This window comes from Erythrolamprus reginae, chromosome 7 (assembly GCF_031021105.1).
Source record: "Erythrolamprus reginae isolate rEryReg1 chromosome 7, rEryReg1.hap1, whole genome shotgun sequence".
Taxonomy (NCBI): Eukaryota; Metazoa; Chordata; class Lepidosauria; order Squamata; family Dipsadidae; genus Erythrolamprus; species Erythrolamprus reginae.
Genome location: NC_091956.1, coordinates 76,138,185 through 76,156,747, shown reverse-complemented (window position 1 = coordinate 76,156,747; position 18,563 = coordinate 76,138,185). Strand labels below are relative to the sequence as shown.

Below are 18,563 nucleotides of genomic sequence, written 5' to 3'. Positions count from 1 at the left end.
GAAGAAGGACTGTGAATTGCCTCACAGCTGCAAGCTAAATATCACAGAACTGATAAGGGACTTGTACATATTACCAGTTTGTTTGGAGACGAGTGCTCTTTGCTATACCAAAAGAGGGCTTGGTTTAAGTGAATTTTCATTATAAAGAACATTGTTTTGAGTTTTCAAATGTGTGTGTGTCTGAAATTTGTACCTGTGAATTTTTGGGAGGATTCTACCAGAGAGCCCCACAGAACAATTGTGTATTGGACAAAACAAATAAATAAAATAAAATAAATAAATATAAACTGAGGGCAAAAGAAGGGGGCGACAGAGAAACAGGTGTTAACATTTTTGACAGAAACTGAGTTTATTTTGCTTCATGACTTGCTATTAAAAGCGCTAATACTTTAATAAAACCCTAAAGACTGAAGTTCAAAATCTGGGTTCTCTGAAAACAGTAAATCTCTTACCACAAGACACAAAAATCTTACTGAAAATAAAAGCAGCTCTATATTGTTCTTTGTTTGGCCTAACAAGCTTTTCCCTTCCAAAAGCTAGGAACGTAAGCCCTTTGCTTTCTTTAATCAGAATCCGTTGGGAGCCTTTCAAGAGAGCAAGACATTTGAAAGAAATTTTTAGAGTACAACAATTCATCTTACAAGGATTGCAAAAGTTTCTTCTTTCGTTCAGAGTTTAGCCCTCGACGCTTCTTCCTCTGCCACATTTTTGGCATTGTCCTATTATGACTGTGGAAAGTAGTAGCGAGCGTCCATCAGCCTTTTCCCAGAAGGAACACAACATTGTCGCAGCATACTTGATCGCAGCAGGTATGAACCGTGAATGTATTTGATTAATTAAATATTGAGGCACTTTAATTAAAAAAAAATCACTTCATTTTTTCCCCAGCTTTAATTAAACGTAAGCAAAGAAATGAGAAGTGTTTGGAAATAGATTGCTATTTTTTGGAACTGAAGGCAAAATGTACTTCAGAACACCCAGGGATGTGTAAATAGCCCAGGTTGTTGTTGTTGTTGTTATTATTATTATTGTTATTATTATTATTGTTATTGTTGTTGTTGTTGTTGTTGTTGTTGTTATTATTATTATTAATTAGATTTGTATGCCGCCCCTCTCCGAAGACTCGGGGCGGCTCACAACAGTAATAAAAAACAGTATAACAATGGAACAAATCTAATAATAAAAATTATATAAAACCCCCAACAATTGAAAACCATACAGCACATACATACCAAACATAAAATATAAGAAAGCCTGGGGGAGATGTCTTAGTTCCCCCATGCCTGGTGATATAGGTGGGTCTTGATTAACTTGCGAAAGACAAGGAGGGTGGGGGCCGTTCTAATCTCCAGGGGGAGTTGATTCCAGAGGACCGGGGCCGCCACAGAGAAGGCTCTTCCCCTGGGGCCCACCAAATGACATTGTTTGGTCGACGGGACCTGGAGAAGGCCAACTCTGTGGGACCTTATCGGCAGCTGGGATTCGTGTGGTAGAAGGCTGGGAACTGCTTTAAGGCAGCAGTCCTCAGCCTTTTGGGGAGTAGGAACCGGTTCCATGGCGAGCGGTTTTTCTGCTGACTGGAGGAGGGCATGGTTTCATGAGTTACCTGCACCCCACGGATGGTCTTTGCCACAGGTGAAATGCTCCGGGCTTGCTCGTGCCTATTAGTTGTTGGAGAGTCGGTCGCAAAGGGAGTATGAGACTCCGCCCCCCACCCTCAAATGCTGTCATTTCTGTTATTTTACTCTTTGCTCATGCACAAAGTGTTCTGTGCATATGCAGAGGGTAAAAGAACCCAAGTGGCGGTGTCTGGGTGGGTGGGTGGAGCCTCGCAATCCCTTCATGACTGGCTCTCCATCAACCAATAGGCAAGAGCAAACCGGGAGCATAACACCCCTGGTTTTTGCTTGGTTGCATGGCCTGGTTGCTGGCATGCCACGGACTGAGGGTTGGGGAGCATTCTGAACAAATTCTACTTTTGCTCCCTAATTGTTGTGGTTAGCTCTGGCCCAGCTCCTGCCCCAAGGAATGTGCAGGTGGATGTGGGGGAGACATCCACATGCTGCAGGCCTGTTTTGCTCCCAGTGGAATCTGCCGTCGAAGTCTCGTCTGACCAAGGAAGCGTGAGTGACAGGGAAGAGTGGAGTTTGGCAGACAGCCCAGGAGGAGATCAATCACCTGTATCATCTCTGGATTATGAACAAGAATTAATGACACATCCACACATGCGTAGAGTGATGCATAGGAAGCAACAACTAAAGGATTATTACAAGAGAAAATGAGGCCACCTGTGGTTGGGTGGGGCTGCTGTAATTAGTGCTGCTGCTATAAATAGCAGCGTGTGGGTTTGGCCGTTGTGGAGAATTATCTGATCATTGTGTTTCATGAATGCCTTGCTGACTCTGGCCTTTGTTTGTTGACTTTTCACCACTTTGAAACCAAAGCAGAGCAAAGTGTGTTTCACTTCGTGGAAGAAGAAAGGCTGTGACTTCATTCACAGCTGCAAGCTAAGTACTTATGAACTGATAAGGGACTTGTACAAACTACCAGGTTGTTTTGGGATGAGTGCTCTTTGCAATACAAAAGAGTGCTTAGTTTATTTTAAATTTTGTGATAAAGAACATTGTTTTGAATTTTCAAACGTGTGTGTGTCTGAAATTTGTACCTTTGAATTTTTGGGAGGCTCCTACCAGAGAGTCCGGCAGAACACTAATATAGTCTGAAGACCTTTTTTTTTTGCGCTTTTAAATCAAAGGTTCTTCACACTATAATCTTTATAAGTCTTCTATAGTGACTGGAAATCTGGGCAGAGTAGTAGTTCAGCGATGGAAAAACCTGTTTTGTAAAAGAACTAAGTTTGTTTTCATGGCAGCTCTGAATAAGAGGCTGGAATTGCCCTGCCTTTATGATATTACCTGCAAATAAGATAATACAGTGGCGCCTCTACCTAAGAACGACTCTACTTATGAACTTTTCTAGATAAGAACCGGATGTTCAAGATTTTTTTGCCTCTTTTCAAGAACCATTTTCCACTTACAAACCCAAGCCTCCGAAACTGTTACCAGAAAAGGCAGGGAAAAGCCTCCGTGGGGCCTCTCTAGGAATCTCCTGGGAGGAAACAGGGCCGGAAAAGGCAGGGAGAAGCCTCCGTGGGGCCTCTCTAGGAATCTCCTGGGAGGAAACAGGGCTGGAAAAGGCAGGGAGAAGCCTCCGTGGGGCCTCTCTAGGAATCTCCTGGGAGGAAACAAGGCCTGAAAAGGCAGGGAGAAGCCTCCGTGGGGCCTCTCTAGGAATTTCCTGGGAGGAAACAGGGCTGGAAAAGGCAGGGAGAAGCCTCCGTGGGGCCTCTCTAGGAATCTCCTGGGAGGAAACAGGGCTGGAAAAGGCAGGGTTCAAAGAGTCCTCGTAGAATCCTGATACAAAATACACATCTCTCCTTCACCAAACAGATAAACTTCCACGCCCATAGGCCAGAACGCTGACAATTTAACAGCAGCCCCAATTAGTCTAATTACACCCAGCCACAGGTGATCTCCCTTATTTCCTGTAGTATTTTGCGCAGTTGCTCTTTCCTAGACATTGACCTGCGTCTGTGCACATCAATGAATGTCTCTCCTTCCGAATCCAGTGATGATAACGACGATGAATCGCTCACAGGGTGAATATCTAATGGGCTGTCTGCCATTACCTTTTCTGAGGATCCCACTTCACTTTCACTATCTGCTACAGACGCTTCTCTGTCAGAAGCAGTCAGCAGTAAAACTGGCCTCTGACCCTGGGACGATTCACCCACATTAACCCCCACAGTCCTTGGGGCAGGAGCTGGCCCAGAGCCAGCCACAACACTGTGTGAATTTAGCCTGTTTTTAATTATTGGTAACTTTGAGTAAGTTTTGATTCCTGTTTATTACCTGGATTACTCGCTGCAGTTATCTTGAAATTGTTTTCAAATTGCCTTCTTCCTAGATTAGATTAGATTAGATTTATTGGATTTATATGCCGCCCCTCTCCGCAAACTCGGGGCGGCTCACAACAATAATAAAAACAGTACATAGTAACAAATCCAATGCCCACCAATCTAATTACAATTTTAAGTTAAAAAATTCATAAAACAATCCCAATATATATAAAAAACAGGCACGCAGTCAATCAATCAAATGGCAAAACAACATGGGCAAGGGGGAGGTGTTTTAGTTCCCCCATGCCTGACGACAGAGGTGGGTTTTAAGGAGTTTACGAAAGGCAGGGAGGGTGGGGGCAATCCTAATCTCAGGGGGGAGCTGGTTCCAGAGGGTCGGAGCCCCCACAGAGAAGGCTCTTCCCCTGGGTCCTGCCAGATGACATTGTTTAGTCGACGGGACCCGAAGAATGCCGACTCTGTGGGACCTAACCGGTCGCTGGGGTTGAAGGGAGGTCATTCAACTGGCTTTGTGCCTAAGAAGGGACTAAAATTCACACTCTCATTCTGTAAAACTTCTTAGACAGGGCCAGTGTTCCCTCTAATTTTTTGGGGGGGTGGGCGGAAAAGTATAGTGTCTGAGCGGCAGTCCCTTTGAGACTGGGCGGCACAGAAATAATAAACAAACAAACAAACAAACAAACAAACAAAAAACCCACCCTGTTTTGCCTCAGAGAATTTCAAAATAAAATACTGTACTGTCTGTCTATAACAGTGAGCTCATAATAGGGCAACTCTATCAATATCAAAATGCCACTTAAATAGTTGAGCTAGTTTCAAACTAGATTTTGATTTTCTTTCTCTCTTCCTTACTCCCATTCTTTTTCTTTCTCTTTTCCTTCCTCTCTTTTTTCTATCTGTTTCTCTCTCTTCCTCTCTCTCTCCTTCCCTCTCACTCCTTCCCTCTCGGCTTCTGGGCAGTTTTGGAAAACTCTGAGTTGATGATGATTTTTAAGTGAGCGATTGCTCACTGCTCAGCTTAGAGGGAACTATGGACAGGGCTGTAAAGCACTGTGAAGTTGTATATAAGTTGAAGTGCTATTGTCATTATGCCAACCTGGCACAAAACTAATACTTAATTGATGCTGATGATGAGCTTAGTCTCTTTGTAAATACTGTAGAATGAAACTCAGATTAAGACTACTAAGACTAAAATTTCTAAAGTTTATTCCCCATTTTTTTTATCTTTTGACAGGAATCATAAGCATTCTCAGTAACATTATTGTTTTAAGCATCTTCATTAAATTTAAGGACCTCCGAACACCAAGCAATACTATTATTATTCACCTGGCTTTTACGGATATTGGAGTCAGTACTATTGGCTATCCCATGTCTGCGGCTTCAGATCTGCATGGAAGCTGGAAATTTGGCTACCTAGGTTGCCAGGTACTTGAATATTAAAACAAAGAACTATAGTACACCTATTGTATATAGCCTTGTTCAAATCAGTGTTCAGAAACAGATAACAAAACAGACTGTGTTAGAATAGAATAGAATAGAATAGAATAGAATTTTTATTGGCCAAGTGTGATTGGACACACAAGGAATTTGTCTTGGTGCATGTGCTCTCAACGTACATAAAATAAAATATACATTTGTCAAGAATCATGTGGTACAACACTTAATGATTGTCATAGGGGTCAAATAAGCAATGAAGAAGCAATATTAATAAAAATCTTAGGATATACGCAACAAGTTACAGTCATACAGTCAACATGGGAGGAAATGGGTGATAGGAATGATGAGAAAAACTAGTAGAATAGAAGTGCAGATTTAGTAGAAAGTCTGACAGTGTTGAGGGAATTATTTGTTTAGTAGAGTGATGGCGTTCGGGAAAAAACTGTTCTTGTGTCTAGTTGTCTTGGTGTGCAGTGCTCTGTAGCAAAGTTTTGAGGGTAGGAGTTGAAACAATTTGTGTCCAGGATGTGAGGGGTCAGTAAATATTTTACCCGCCCTCTTTTTGACTCGTGCAGTATACAGGTCCTCAATGGAAGGCAGATTGGCAGCAATTGTTTTTTCTGCAATTCTGATTATCCTCTGAAGTCTGTGTCGATCCTGTTGGATTGCAGCACCAAACCAGACAGTTATAGAGGTGCAGACGACAGACTCAATGATTCCTCTGTAGAACTGTATCAGCAGCTCCTTGGGCAGTTTGAGCTTCCTGAGCTGGCGCAGAAAGAACATTCTTTGTTGTGCTTTTTTGATGATGTTTTTGATGTTGGGTGACCATTTTAGGTCTTGAGATATGATAGAACCTAGAAATTTGAAGGTCTCTACTGTTGATACTGTGTTGTCTAGTATTGTGAGAGATGGAAGGGTGGAAGGGTTTCTCTTAAAGTCTACCACCATTTCTACGGTTTTGAGTGTGTTCAGTTCTAGATTGTTCTGGTCACACCACAAGGATAGTTGTTCAACTTCCCGTCTGTATGCGGATTCATCATTGTCTCGAATGAGTCCGATCACTGTTGTATCATCTGCAAATTTCAGTAGTTTAACAGATGGATCGTATGTTAAATGTTTCTGTAAGTTCTTTTTAGTACAAAGAGTTTTAACAACTCATCTTTTTCCACTAATGCATTTGTGGCAAAAACACACTTCTGGGGATAATATTTGTGAGCTTTGGTGCTAGAAGGAAATCATTATCAAAAGACAAGCAAATCCAAATAAATGATTAAATTGTTGAAAATGTATTTCTTGGTCCATAAAGTAAATAGACAAAATATTTTCATAAAAAGGATTGTTTAGGTGAACTGACAAATTTATTTATTTATTTAATTATTGGATTTGTATGCCGCCCCTCTCCGTAGACTCGGGGCGGCTAACAACAATGATAAAAACAACATGTAACAATCCAATCCAGTACTAAAAACAAAACAAAAACCTTATTATAAAAACCAAACATACATACAGACATACCATGCGTAAATTGTAAAGGCCTAGGGGGAAAGAGTATCTCAGTTCCCCCATGCCTGACGGCAGAGGTGGTTTTTAAGAAGTTTACGAAAGGCGAAGAGGGTGGGGGCAATTCTAATCTCTGGGGGGAGTTGGTTCCAAAGGGCCGGGGCCGCCACAGAGAAGGCTCTTCCCCTGGGTCCCGCCAAACGACATTGTTTAGTTGACGGGACCCGGAGAAGGCCCACTCTGTGGGACCTAACTGGTCGCTGGGATTCGTGCAGCAGAAGGCGGTCCCTGAGATAATCTGGTATTTATGAGATAATTATTGTATTCTTCAGAGTATATGACACACCTTTTCTCTCAAGAAAGAGTTGGTGCATCTTATACACCAAATATAACCATTTTCGGCCTCCCGAAGCTCCACCCTGGGGACTGGGGTAGAAGGCAAAAATAATAATAATAATAATAATAATAATAATAATAATAATTATTATTATTATTATTATTATTATTATTATTATTATTATTAATTAGATTTGTATGCCACCCCTTTCCGCAGACTCGGGGCGGCTCACAACAGTGATAAAACAATAAACAGTGACAAATCTAATATTAAAAGTCTAAAATAACAAATCTAACATTAAAAGTCTAAAAGCCCCATTATTTAAAAATCATACACACAACATACCATACATAAAACTACATAGGCCAAGGGGAGATATCTCAGTTCCCCCATGCCTGACGGCAGAGGTGGGTTTTAAGGAGTTTACGAAAGGCAAGGAAGGTGGGGGCAATCCTAATCTCTGGGGGGAGCTGGTTCCAGAGGGTCGGGGCTGCCACAGCGAAGGCTCTTCCCCTGGGTCCCGCCAGCTGACATTGTTTAGTCGACGGGACCCGGAGAAGGCCAACTCTGTGGGACTTAACCGGCCCCCATTTTTGTGAAAAATGAGAAGCACAAAGGGTTTGGGAGGCTTGCAGAGTGCTCCTGGAAGTCAGGGAGGACAAAAAGGTTTTTTTTTCTTATTTACCTCTTTAAAATCTTGGTGTGTGTTATATATCAGTGTGTCTTATAGTCTGAAAAATAATGTATATTGTTAATAAGAACTTATATTAATTCATTTGAGTAGTTGGGTTTTTTTTTTTTTGAGAAAGAAAGAGAGATAGAAGCAGATAGTATTTCTTTTTCTGGGAAGGAAGGATTGTTTGTTAATACAATACAACAAGCACTTTGAATACCATTTGACCGTTAAGTTCTTGGTATTTCCTCCTAAAAGAACGGACTAATGGGAAATATCAAAAAACAAAACAAGATGGAATAACTGTTTAACTGTCTCCTGCTTTAGAAGGAATCAATTAATACACTGCATACCAACAAATATGTGTCCTTATTCCACTGATTAAATTTTAAAAATTCTTGAACTAGGAATGTAGGACTATTGATTTTTTTTAAAAAAAATATAGCCTTGTAATTAGCTCTATTTCTACAATGCTTTATCCCAAAGATATTGCTGGCCGGGAACTCCTGAAATTACATCCCAACACATTCGCCAAGTTTTAGGAAGTGATCTTATTTTTTCATATGTATAAACTCGTTACTATTCACTTTCAAAAGCCTATCCAAATTACTTTTTTAGCAGTGGAAAATGAGTGTGCAAATTAGAATAGAAAATGTATCACATTTGCCACTAGATGGCTGTCTTGAGTAGCACTATAAAAAGTCTTGTTTCTAGTTCTTCCTTGAAATTTACTAAAAAGCCTCTGTGGGGCCTCTCTAGGAATCTCCTGGGAGGAAACATAATGGAAAAGGTTAGGAGAAGCCTCCGCGAGGCCTCTCTAGGAATCTCTTGGGAGGAAACAGAGCCTCCACCCTCCCTGTGGTTTCCCTAATCGCACACATTATTTGCTTTTACATTGATTCCTGTAGGGAAATCTTACAAACTTTTCTACTTAAGAAACTGGTCACGGAACGAATTAAGTTCGTAAGTAGAGGTACCACTGTAGTTCAGAGAACTGGCAAATTTATTTTTATTTTTTAATTTATTCATTCATTTGTCCAATACACAAATACATAGGAAGAAAAATAGACATGTGGTAATATATATAAGGGTAAAAGTGAACTTAGAGGAGAGGATATATGAAAGGAAGAGAATATATATGATAGGTGAAAGAAAGGAAAGACAATTGGACAGGGGACGAAAGGCACATCAGTGCACTTATGTACGCCCCTTACTGGCCTCTTAGGAACCTGGAGAGGTCAATCGTGGAGAGTCTAACGGAGAAATGTTGGGGGTTAGGGGTTGTCACAATTGAGTCCGGTAATGAGTTCCATGCTTCGATAACTCGATTGTTGAAATCATATTTTTTACAGTCAAGTTTGGAGCGGTTCGTATTAAGTTTGAATCTGTTGCGTGCTCTTGTGTTGTTGCGGTTGAAGCTGAAGTAGTCATTGACTGGTAGGACGTTGCAGCATATGATCTTGTGGGCCATACTCAAATCGTGTTTTAGGCGCCGTAGTTCTAGGCTTTCTAGGCCCAGGATTGTAAGCCTAGTTTCGTAGGGTATTCTGTTTCGAGTGGAGGAGTGAAGGGCTCTTCTGGTGAAATATCTTTGGACATTTTCAAGGGTGTTGATCTCTGAGATGTGGTATGGGTTCCAGACAGATGAGCAGTAGTCTAGGATTATATAGCACCTCTGGCTTGCCCCACCCTCTTATCTCCGCTGTTCCCTGTTCTATATTCCCTTGTTTTTTTAGCAAAGCTGATTCGCATGGATTGCCGTACTTCAGCTGCGCTAAACCACAGCTGAGCTCACCGACACTGAGGGCTGTCTTTGAGTGCTGTGTATGTGTGTATGCAAAGCACTCTTGCGTTTTACCCTTAGACTATCCACGGTTGACCTCTCCAGATTCCTAAGAGGTCAGTAAGGGGCGTACATAAGCGCACTAGAGTGTCTTCCGTCCCCTGTCCTATAGTCTCTCCTATATCTCGTATTTCTTCTCTACTATATCCTCTATAACCTTCATTGTGTATTATTGTGTTTTGGACAAAATAAATAAATAAATAAAAATAAATAAATAAATAGAACTGGAATATAGGAAAAGATTTGGAATCCCGCCACTGCTTGGGGGCAACATGCTGGCTCTGTAAAACCACTTAGAGAGGGCTGTAAAGCACGATAAAGTTGCATAAATGCTATTGCTATTGCTAAGGGTAAAAGAAAAGCCTAATTTCAGACTTCTGAAAGCAACCAATGTTATTTTGAAACATTTTAAACCATGTATTCTTTCTTAAATTCTAGATTTATGCTGCTTTAAATATCTTCTTTGGAATGGCAAGCATTGGTTTGCTTACTGTTGTTGCCATAGATCGTTACTTGACCATCTGCAAGCCTCAAATAGGTATGATAATCAGTATTCTGCAATAAAGGCAAACAGTTTTTCAGTATAGAATTTGGCAATTTGTTTTGCGGGGAATCCCACGTTTTTTACTCTATTATTTGAATTTTACATACAGAGGTTTGTCGTAAAGTATAAATCTCCTTCATCTTGAATTTGGCTCTTGCTGAATTTCATATCGGTTTGTTGACAATAATATTGAAATGGTTTCTCATTACTTTTTCCAGAATATTTTAAAAAATCTCCTTGTGTTTACTAGCATTATCTGTTACGTGTAGATAATAGACACAGCTGTGGAAACAAAACCTGTTAAGCGCACCATTGTGCCTACCAGTGTTCCCTCTAATTTTTTTGGGGGGGGTGGGCGGAAAAGTATAGTGTCTGAGTGGCAGTCCCTTCGGGACTGGGCGGCACAGAAATAATAAACAAACAAACAAACAAATAAAAAACCCACCCTGTTTTGCCTCAGAGAATTTCAAAATAAAATACTGTACTGTGTGTCTATAACAGTGAGCTCATAATAGGGCAACTCTATCAATATCAAAATGCCACTTAAATAGTTGAGCTAGTTTCAAACTAGATTTTGATTTTCTTTCTCTCTTCCTTACTCCCATTCTTTTTCTTTCTTTTTTCTTTCCTCTCTTTTTTCTATCTGTTTCTCTCTCTTCCTCTCACTCTTTCCCTCTCGGCTTCTGGGCAGGTTTGAAAAACTCTGAGTTGATGATGATTTTTAAGTGAGCCATGGCTCACTGCTCAGCTTAGAGGGAACTATGGTGCCTACCATCCCTGTCCTTCTGTCCTATTGTCTTTTATTATTGGTGCAGCTGCCTAAAGGTACAAGACGAATCACTGAGGAAAGGAGCCCCCCCGAAACTGCCGATATTGCAGCCACCCCACCCTACCTACAGCTTGGAGTGCTTAGACTATAGAGCTCCTCAGATCTTTATCCCATAGGAAATAAAGGAAATAGGGGCTAAGAACCAATTAAATCCATTTCCATTATTTCCTATGGGATAAATTAATTCGGTACTCGACCAAATTGGTTCTCGACCACACTTCTGGAAAGAATTGTGGTCGAGAACCGAGGTACCACTGCATATCATCTTTATACGCAAACTGAATATGTAATTTTCAATCAGGAAAGTTAGCTGCTTAGACTCTGTATGGATGTGAATATAAATTTAATATTTGAATAATTATTACATTCAATTTGTGTATTTATAAAATTTTCATTCTAACATTTGTATTCTTTGGTTTTGAATAGAAACGTACAAATGATAGAAAAGAATAAACAGTGGCAATATTTTGGTTTGCCAACAGGTAACAGACTAACTACTCACAACTATGTTGCCCTGATTTTTGCTGCCTGGACCAATGCAGTCTTTTGGGCCTCCATGCCTGTGGTAGGATGGGCGAGCTATGCTCCAGACCCAACTGGAGCTACATGTACCGTCAACTGGAGACAAAATGACACGTATGTCCTTTTTATGGTGAAGTACAATATTCCATCGGACCAGAATACCTTTGGGACCGTCTTCTGCCGCACGAATTCCAGCGGCCGATAAGGTCCCACAGAGTTGTCCTTCTCCGGGTCCCGTCGACTAAACAATGTCGTCTGGTGGGCCCCAGGGGAAGAGTCTTCTCTGTGGCGGCCCCGACCCTCTGGAATCAACTCCCCCCAGAGATCAGAATTGCCCCCACCCTCCTTGTCTTTCGTAAATTGCTGAAGACCCACCTATATCGCCAGGCATGGGGGAATTGAGACACCTCCCCCAGGCTTACAGAGTTTTATGTATGGTATGCTTGTGTTGTATGGTTTTTAAATGACGGGTTTTTAGATGCTTTCTTTTAATTATTAGATTTGTTACACTGTTTATTGTTTTTATTATTGTTGTGAGCCGTGCCGAGTGTACGGAGAGAGGCGGCATACAAATCTAATAAATTATTATTTTTTATTATTTTTATTATTTTTTTATTATTATCATCATCATCATTATTATTATTATTATTCACAATGACAAATTTGCATTGTTAGTATCTCACCAAGGTCTTACAAATCACTAAGGGAGAAAATTAAATCTGATACATCAAGAACAAGGGGGCACAATCTGAGGTTAGTTGGGGGGAAAGATCAGAAGCAACGTGAGAAAATATTATTTTACTGAAAGAGTAGTAGATGTTTGGAACAAACTTTCAGCAGACGTGGTTGGTTTAATCCGCAGTAACTGAATTTAAGCATGCCTGGGATAAACATATATCCATCCTAAGATAAAATACAAGAAACGATATAAGGGCAGACTAGATGGACCATGAGGTCTTTTTCTGCTGTCAGACTTCTATGTTTCTATGTTACACTATTAAATCTGGGTCCATTTATTGTTTTCTGACATCGTTGTACTTACTTTAGTATTAATCTTCTCATTTATGTCTTGAAGAAAAGAATATTTACATAGGTTGCAAACAAAGGCCAACATAATGTACAAAAGTCTTGTGACGACTCAGTGGTAAGGGCCAATGGATAGGTGTGAACTTTTGGGTAGACCTTGCTTTCAAAGACAGCTGTGTTAGACATGGATGTAGGCTTAGCAGGGGCAAGTAGATAGTGTCAAATGATATAAGATAGAGCTTGCATTGTGATGTCACAACACAGGCTTCATTATTTTGGAGTAATTGTGGCTGTTTTGCCGGCGTGTCCCATCCGCCCGTAATTACAGGGTAATTAGTCCAGAAAGACACACACCACATGGTAGAAGGAAAACCAAAAGTATTTATCAACAGAAAAGCAGAAAAAAATCCCCTTTTTAAATGTCAAAGGGATTTTCTGGTACACCCAAGGCACAGGTTAAATGCAATCCAATTTCTCACCCAGTAACTGGGAAATTGAGTCCAAATTCCAAAGTCCAGAAAGGCCACACACATTCTTGAACAAGGAAAAAGCAAAACCACGATCTTGACAAACTATGAATCAGATAAACTTCCACAAGGCTAAACCAGCACACTGCTCTTTTTATCTGTAGCACTAATTACAGCAGCCCTACCCAACCACAGGTGGCCTCACTTATCTCCTGTAATAATCCTTCAGTTGTTCTCTCCTATGCATCACTCTACGCATGCGTGGATCTGTCATAAGTTCTTGTTCAGAATCCAGGGATGATAAGGATGATTGATCTCCTCCTGGGCTGTCTGCCAAACTCCCCCCTTCCCTACTACTCATGCTTCCTTCATCAGAAGAGCCTTCGTCGGGAGATTCTATCGGGAGGAAAACAGGCCTGGGGCATGTGGATGTTTCCCCCACCTCCACCTCCACATTCCTTGGGACAGGAGCTGGGCCAGAGCCAACCACAACAGTGGCTAGGAATGGACACTTCTAAATCTTGCATGTATTTACCTAGGGACAAGCCCAAAGATAGAATTTTTACAGAACGAGTACTGGATTACTGCCTAAACCACTCCAACAAATAGCTAGGTTTAGAATATTAACAATCAGCCAATTCGGCTATTTAAGTTCCACATAATTTTAGAATACCCTCAGCTAATTATGTCAATGCTATTAATAAAGAAAGAAAGGTTTTTTTCCAGTTATCTGTTTGGTCTTTTTCACTTTCAGGTCCTTTATTTCTTACACCATGGCAGTAATTGCTGTTAATTTTGTCGTCCCCTTATCCATCATGTTTTACTGTTACTACAATATTTCTCAAACTTTGAAGCGATATGCCAGGAACACTTACATAGAAAGCATTGAGGTAGATTGGTCGGATCAAGTTGATGTTACAAAGGTAAGGTCATGATGTAAGAATACTATTTTTCCCTTACAGATTTATCCTGGAAACTTTCATTCTCTAAGCAGAATGGCTTAGAATAGTAATGGCGAATCTTATTTTGCTCCAAAAGGGTGCATGGGCCTGCACACACTTGTGCCCACACCCAAAATGCAATGTCCACCCCCCCCCCCCGGCACATGCGTGCTCAATCCACTGGATGCTGCAAATGCACTCAGGCCTCACTGAAGCCTCTGGACTTCCGGTAGGTCCATTGGGCCTGTTTTTCGCCATCCACAGGCTCCATAGGATTTCCTGATGTGTTACCAGATCTTTATAATATAGGCGAGTAGTACTATGTAAGTAAGAAGAAAAACCCCCCAAAGATATTGAGACAATACCAAGTTACCGAGCTACTTGTGCTTCAGTTTGATGGGTTTTGGTTTACAATTTATTGAGAAACCAGCATACAATACGGCCACCCAAAGTCACTTTGGATAGTGAGAGGGGTGGCTCAACCAACCAACCAACCAACCAACCAACCAACCAACCAACCAACCAAGCCAGTGAAGAGGATCAGGCTTAAACAAATTATCATTTAGTTTAAAGTCTCAGATAAGGAACGTCAAACCCGTTAAGCATAAAACATAGGCTTTGGAGTAGGCATTTAGAAAGCTTTATGTATAGATTGCAGTAAATTAAAATTGTAGAATTGAACACTAAATTGTCTATTTAAAAAGACATTTGCTTGGACAGAGGAAAAATTGGACAAAGGGATTGAAAGTTTATTTTCCCCATACTTGCATGGAGAAACAATTCAGGACCAGATAGAACTTTTCTGAGCACAGGAAAAGGACTGAGAGGCAAAACAGCTAGAGAGAGAGAGAGGGAGGGAGGGAGGGAGGGAGGGAGAGAGAGAGAGAGAGAGAGAGAGAGAGAGAGAGAGAGAGAGAGAGAGGCTGTAATTTGTGTGTGTGTGTCCTGGGATAACATTGGAATTACTTAAGTCAAAGCTTGTGTAACCCGATGTTGCCTGCAGATTGAGATATGAGCCATATGGCAATTCTCTACAACGTGCATTCTTAATCAGCACAGGTTACAACTTTAGCTTTCTATTAGGCTTGCTATAACACAGTATATCTGGAAGATGTAGAAATACAAGTTTGAGCAAGAAACCAAAGTTCTCCAGTCCTGTGCTCACAACAGACTTAAAATTTTGGGCTTAGATAGCCTAGAACTTCATTGCCTTCGATCTGACCTAAATGTATTTCACAAAATAATTTACCACAATGTCTTACCTGTCAATGATTTCTTCAGCTTCAACTGCAACAATACACAAGCACACAATTGATTTAAATTTAATGTAAACTGCTCCAAACTCGACTGCAGAAAATACGATTTCTGCAACAGAGTAATCAATGCTTGGAGTGTACTACCTGACTCTGTGGTTTCTTCCCCAAACCCCAAAAATGTTAACCTTCGACTAGCTACGGTCGACCTCACCCCATTCCTAAGAGGTTTGTAAGGGGTGTGCATAAGCACAACATTGTGCCTACCATCCCTATCCTACTGTCCTATTCCCTAATTTACCTGTACCTGCTTTGGTAATGTATATGTTTATGCCAATACCTACTAACTTGTGCATGCTTGACAAATAAATAAAATAAACAAGATACTTAAGACAGACTTAACAAAAATATTAAGGAGTTGCCTTTTTTGTTTACAGATGTCTGTTGTCATGATTTTGATGTTTCTGTTGGCTTGGTCTCCATATTCTATTGTGTGTTTATGGTCTGCATTTGGAAACCCAGGAAAAATCCCCCCCACGATGGCAATCATTGCCCCACTCTTTGCAAAGTCATCTACTTTCTACAATCCCTGCATTTATGTCATCGCAAACAAAAAGTAAGCGGCTCTGTTTCCTTATGGGGTGTGCATGGATGGAGGAGGGAGACATGAGTTTTATGTTATCCTGATAATAAGATAAGTAATGATAAAAAGTAACAAAAGAAGACAATAGGACAGGGACGGTGTTCTGTCGAGCTCTCTGGTAGAATCCTCCCGAAAATGCACAGATAAAATTTGAGACACACACACACGTTTGAAAATTCAAAACAATGTTCTTTATACCGAAACTGCAAATAAACGAAGCCCTCTTTTTGTATAGCAAAGAGCACTCGTCTCCAAACAAACTGGTAATTTGTACAAGTCCCTTATCAGTTCTGTGATACTCAACTTGCAGCTGTGAGGCAATTCACAGTCCTTCTTCTTTCACAAAGTGAAACACACTTTGCTCTGGGTTAGTTTCAAAGCAGGGGAAAAGCAGCACACAAAGGTCGAAGTCAGTAAAGCAGTTCACGAAACACAACGATCAGATAATCCTCCACAATGGCCAAACCCACAGGCTGCTCTTTATAGCAGCCTCACTAATTACCACAGCCCCACCCAACCACAGGTGGCCTCATTTTCTTTGATAATAATCTCTCAGTTGTTGCTGCCTATGCATCGCTCTCCGCATGCGTGGCTGTAACATTAACTCTTGTTCCGAATCCAAGGAGGAGCTAGATAATTGATCTCCTTCTGAGCTGTTTGCCACACTCTCCTCCTCCCTGTCACTCATGTCTTCTTGGTCAGAGGAGCCTTCATCAGCCAGTAGTGAATTTGAAACCCACTACTGCTATGGTAGTAAAGAATTACAGATTAGGCAAAAAATTTCTTCCTATGTTGCTTGAATCTTCTGTTGATCTTTTTTATCAGACATTTAAAACATTTCTCCCTCTTATAGGTTTCGAAGGGCCATCCTTGCCCTAATACAATGTCAAGTACGGCGGGAAGTAACAATCAACGTCTTGCATTTATCTCAAAGTACAATTGCATAACGATGCAGCTTTAAAGCCTTTCCATTCATCATCATAGATTTTTTTCCCCTTGCAAAGAAAGTTAGAACTGCTTCACATGTAACTATGTATTGATGTATAATCTTTGTCATCTGCTGATTCTATTTATGGCTACTATATGATTATAGAATGATGCATACGTCATGTCTTTCATTTCATATGAGGCACAAACTTCCTTGTATCCAATTCTCTGCTTTACTGTACATGGATAATGGTTCTATGAATTATACTATAAATAAATAAACAGTGTTCCCTCAATTTTCACGGGGGATGCGTTCCGAGACCGCCTGCGAAAGTCAAATTTCCGCGAAGTAGAGATGCGGAAGTAAATACATTATTTTTGACTATGAACAGTATCACAAGACTTCCCTTAACACTTTAAACCCCTAAATTACAATTTCTCATTCCCTTAGCAACCATTTAGATTATTACTCACCATCTTTATGTTTCAAAGTTTATTAAAAAAAATATTTATTAAAGGCGGACGAAAGGTTGGCGATGACATATGATGTCATTGTGCGGGGAAAACCGTGGTATAGGGGAAAAAAACATGAAGTATTTTTTTAGTAATATTTTTGAAAAACCGTGGTATACACTTTTTGCGAAGTTTGAACCCGCGAAAATCGAGGGAGCACTGTATTGTAAAACCAATTCAACATTAAGGTGATTAGTACATTTGAACAATTAATACTGGAGTTTTTTTTCAACAGTCATTATTCAGTTTTGAAATTTAAATAAGAAATCCATTAAAAAGTGTACTGAAATTTTTATTTCTATTGCTAGCAAACATTCAATGATCCTGGGGGTGTGGGGAATGTTTATTACACCCTCTATTACTTATTTTTGCTTTTTGCAAAGTTATTGTTGTCAAACGTATTAAGCTCTATTAAAAGAAATGCTTCAACAACTGGAGAGTTAATCAAATATTTGCTTTACAAATGAATAAACAGTTTATTTTTCTGTCAATAGTTTACTCAAATTTTGTTAAGTTGATCATTTATACCATCAGCTACTTATTAAAAAATTACTTTTCTGTACATTATTACCAGTATCTTTAAATTACAGATTTGCAGTTGTTGTTTAAAAAGTAATAATGTAATTTTGAAACAACATATAGTAAATAATAAAGCATTTTGGAGAACCAAAGATTTGCACTTTCCTGTGATTTTAGCACAATGTATTTATTCAAACAACCAAACTGAGATTTTAGAGGAATAATGATACTCACTATAATGATGTTAATTTCAAATTACACTTGCAGTTTTAAAAAACTGTAGCATCTAACTCCTTTTTTGTAGCAGTCTACCTGATCCGTTAACCTGATCCTACGCAGCTTCTGCTCAGGCAATCTCACACTACTCACAAGAGCCTACAAAACTTTTGCCAGACCCATCCTAGACTACTGCTCATCTGTCTGGAACCCATACCACATCTCAGACATCAACACCCTTGAAAATGTCCAAAGATATTTCACCAGAAGAGCCCTTCACTCCTCCACTCGAAACAGAATATCCTACGAAAATAGACTAACAATCCTGGGCCTAGAAAGCCTAGAACTATGGTGCCTAAAACACGATTTGAGTATTGCTCACAAGATCATATGCTGCAACGTCCTACTGGTCAATGACTACTTCAGCTTCAACCGCAACAACACAAGAGCA

The 18,563-nt window shown here is 40.2% G+C and overlaps 1 protein-coding gene across 1 annotated transcript; it reads left to right on the top strand.

Moving 5' to 3' along the window:
• Positions 1-672: 672 nt before the first annotated feature.
• RRH (retinal pigment epithelium-derived rhodopsin homolog) lies at positions 673-18,045 on the top strand. Its single transcript, XM_070756672.1, has 7 exons — positions 673-809; positions 5,154-5,344; positions 10,151-10,250; positions 11,568-11,721; positions 13,855-14,023; positions 15,732-15,910; positions 16,791-18,045. Exons 1-7 carry the CDS (start codon positions 725-727, stop codon positions 16,882-16,884), a joined length of 972 nt encoding a protein of 323 aa, XP_070612773.1. The 5' UTR covers positions 673-724; the 3' UTR covers positions 16,885-18,045.
• The last annotated feature ends 518 nt before the right edge of the window (positions 18,046-18,563 follow it).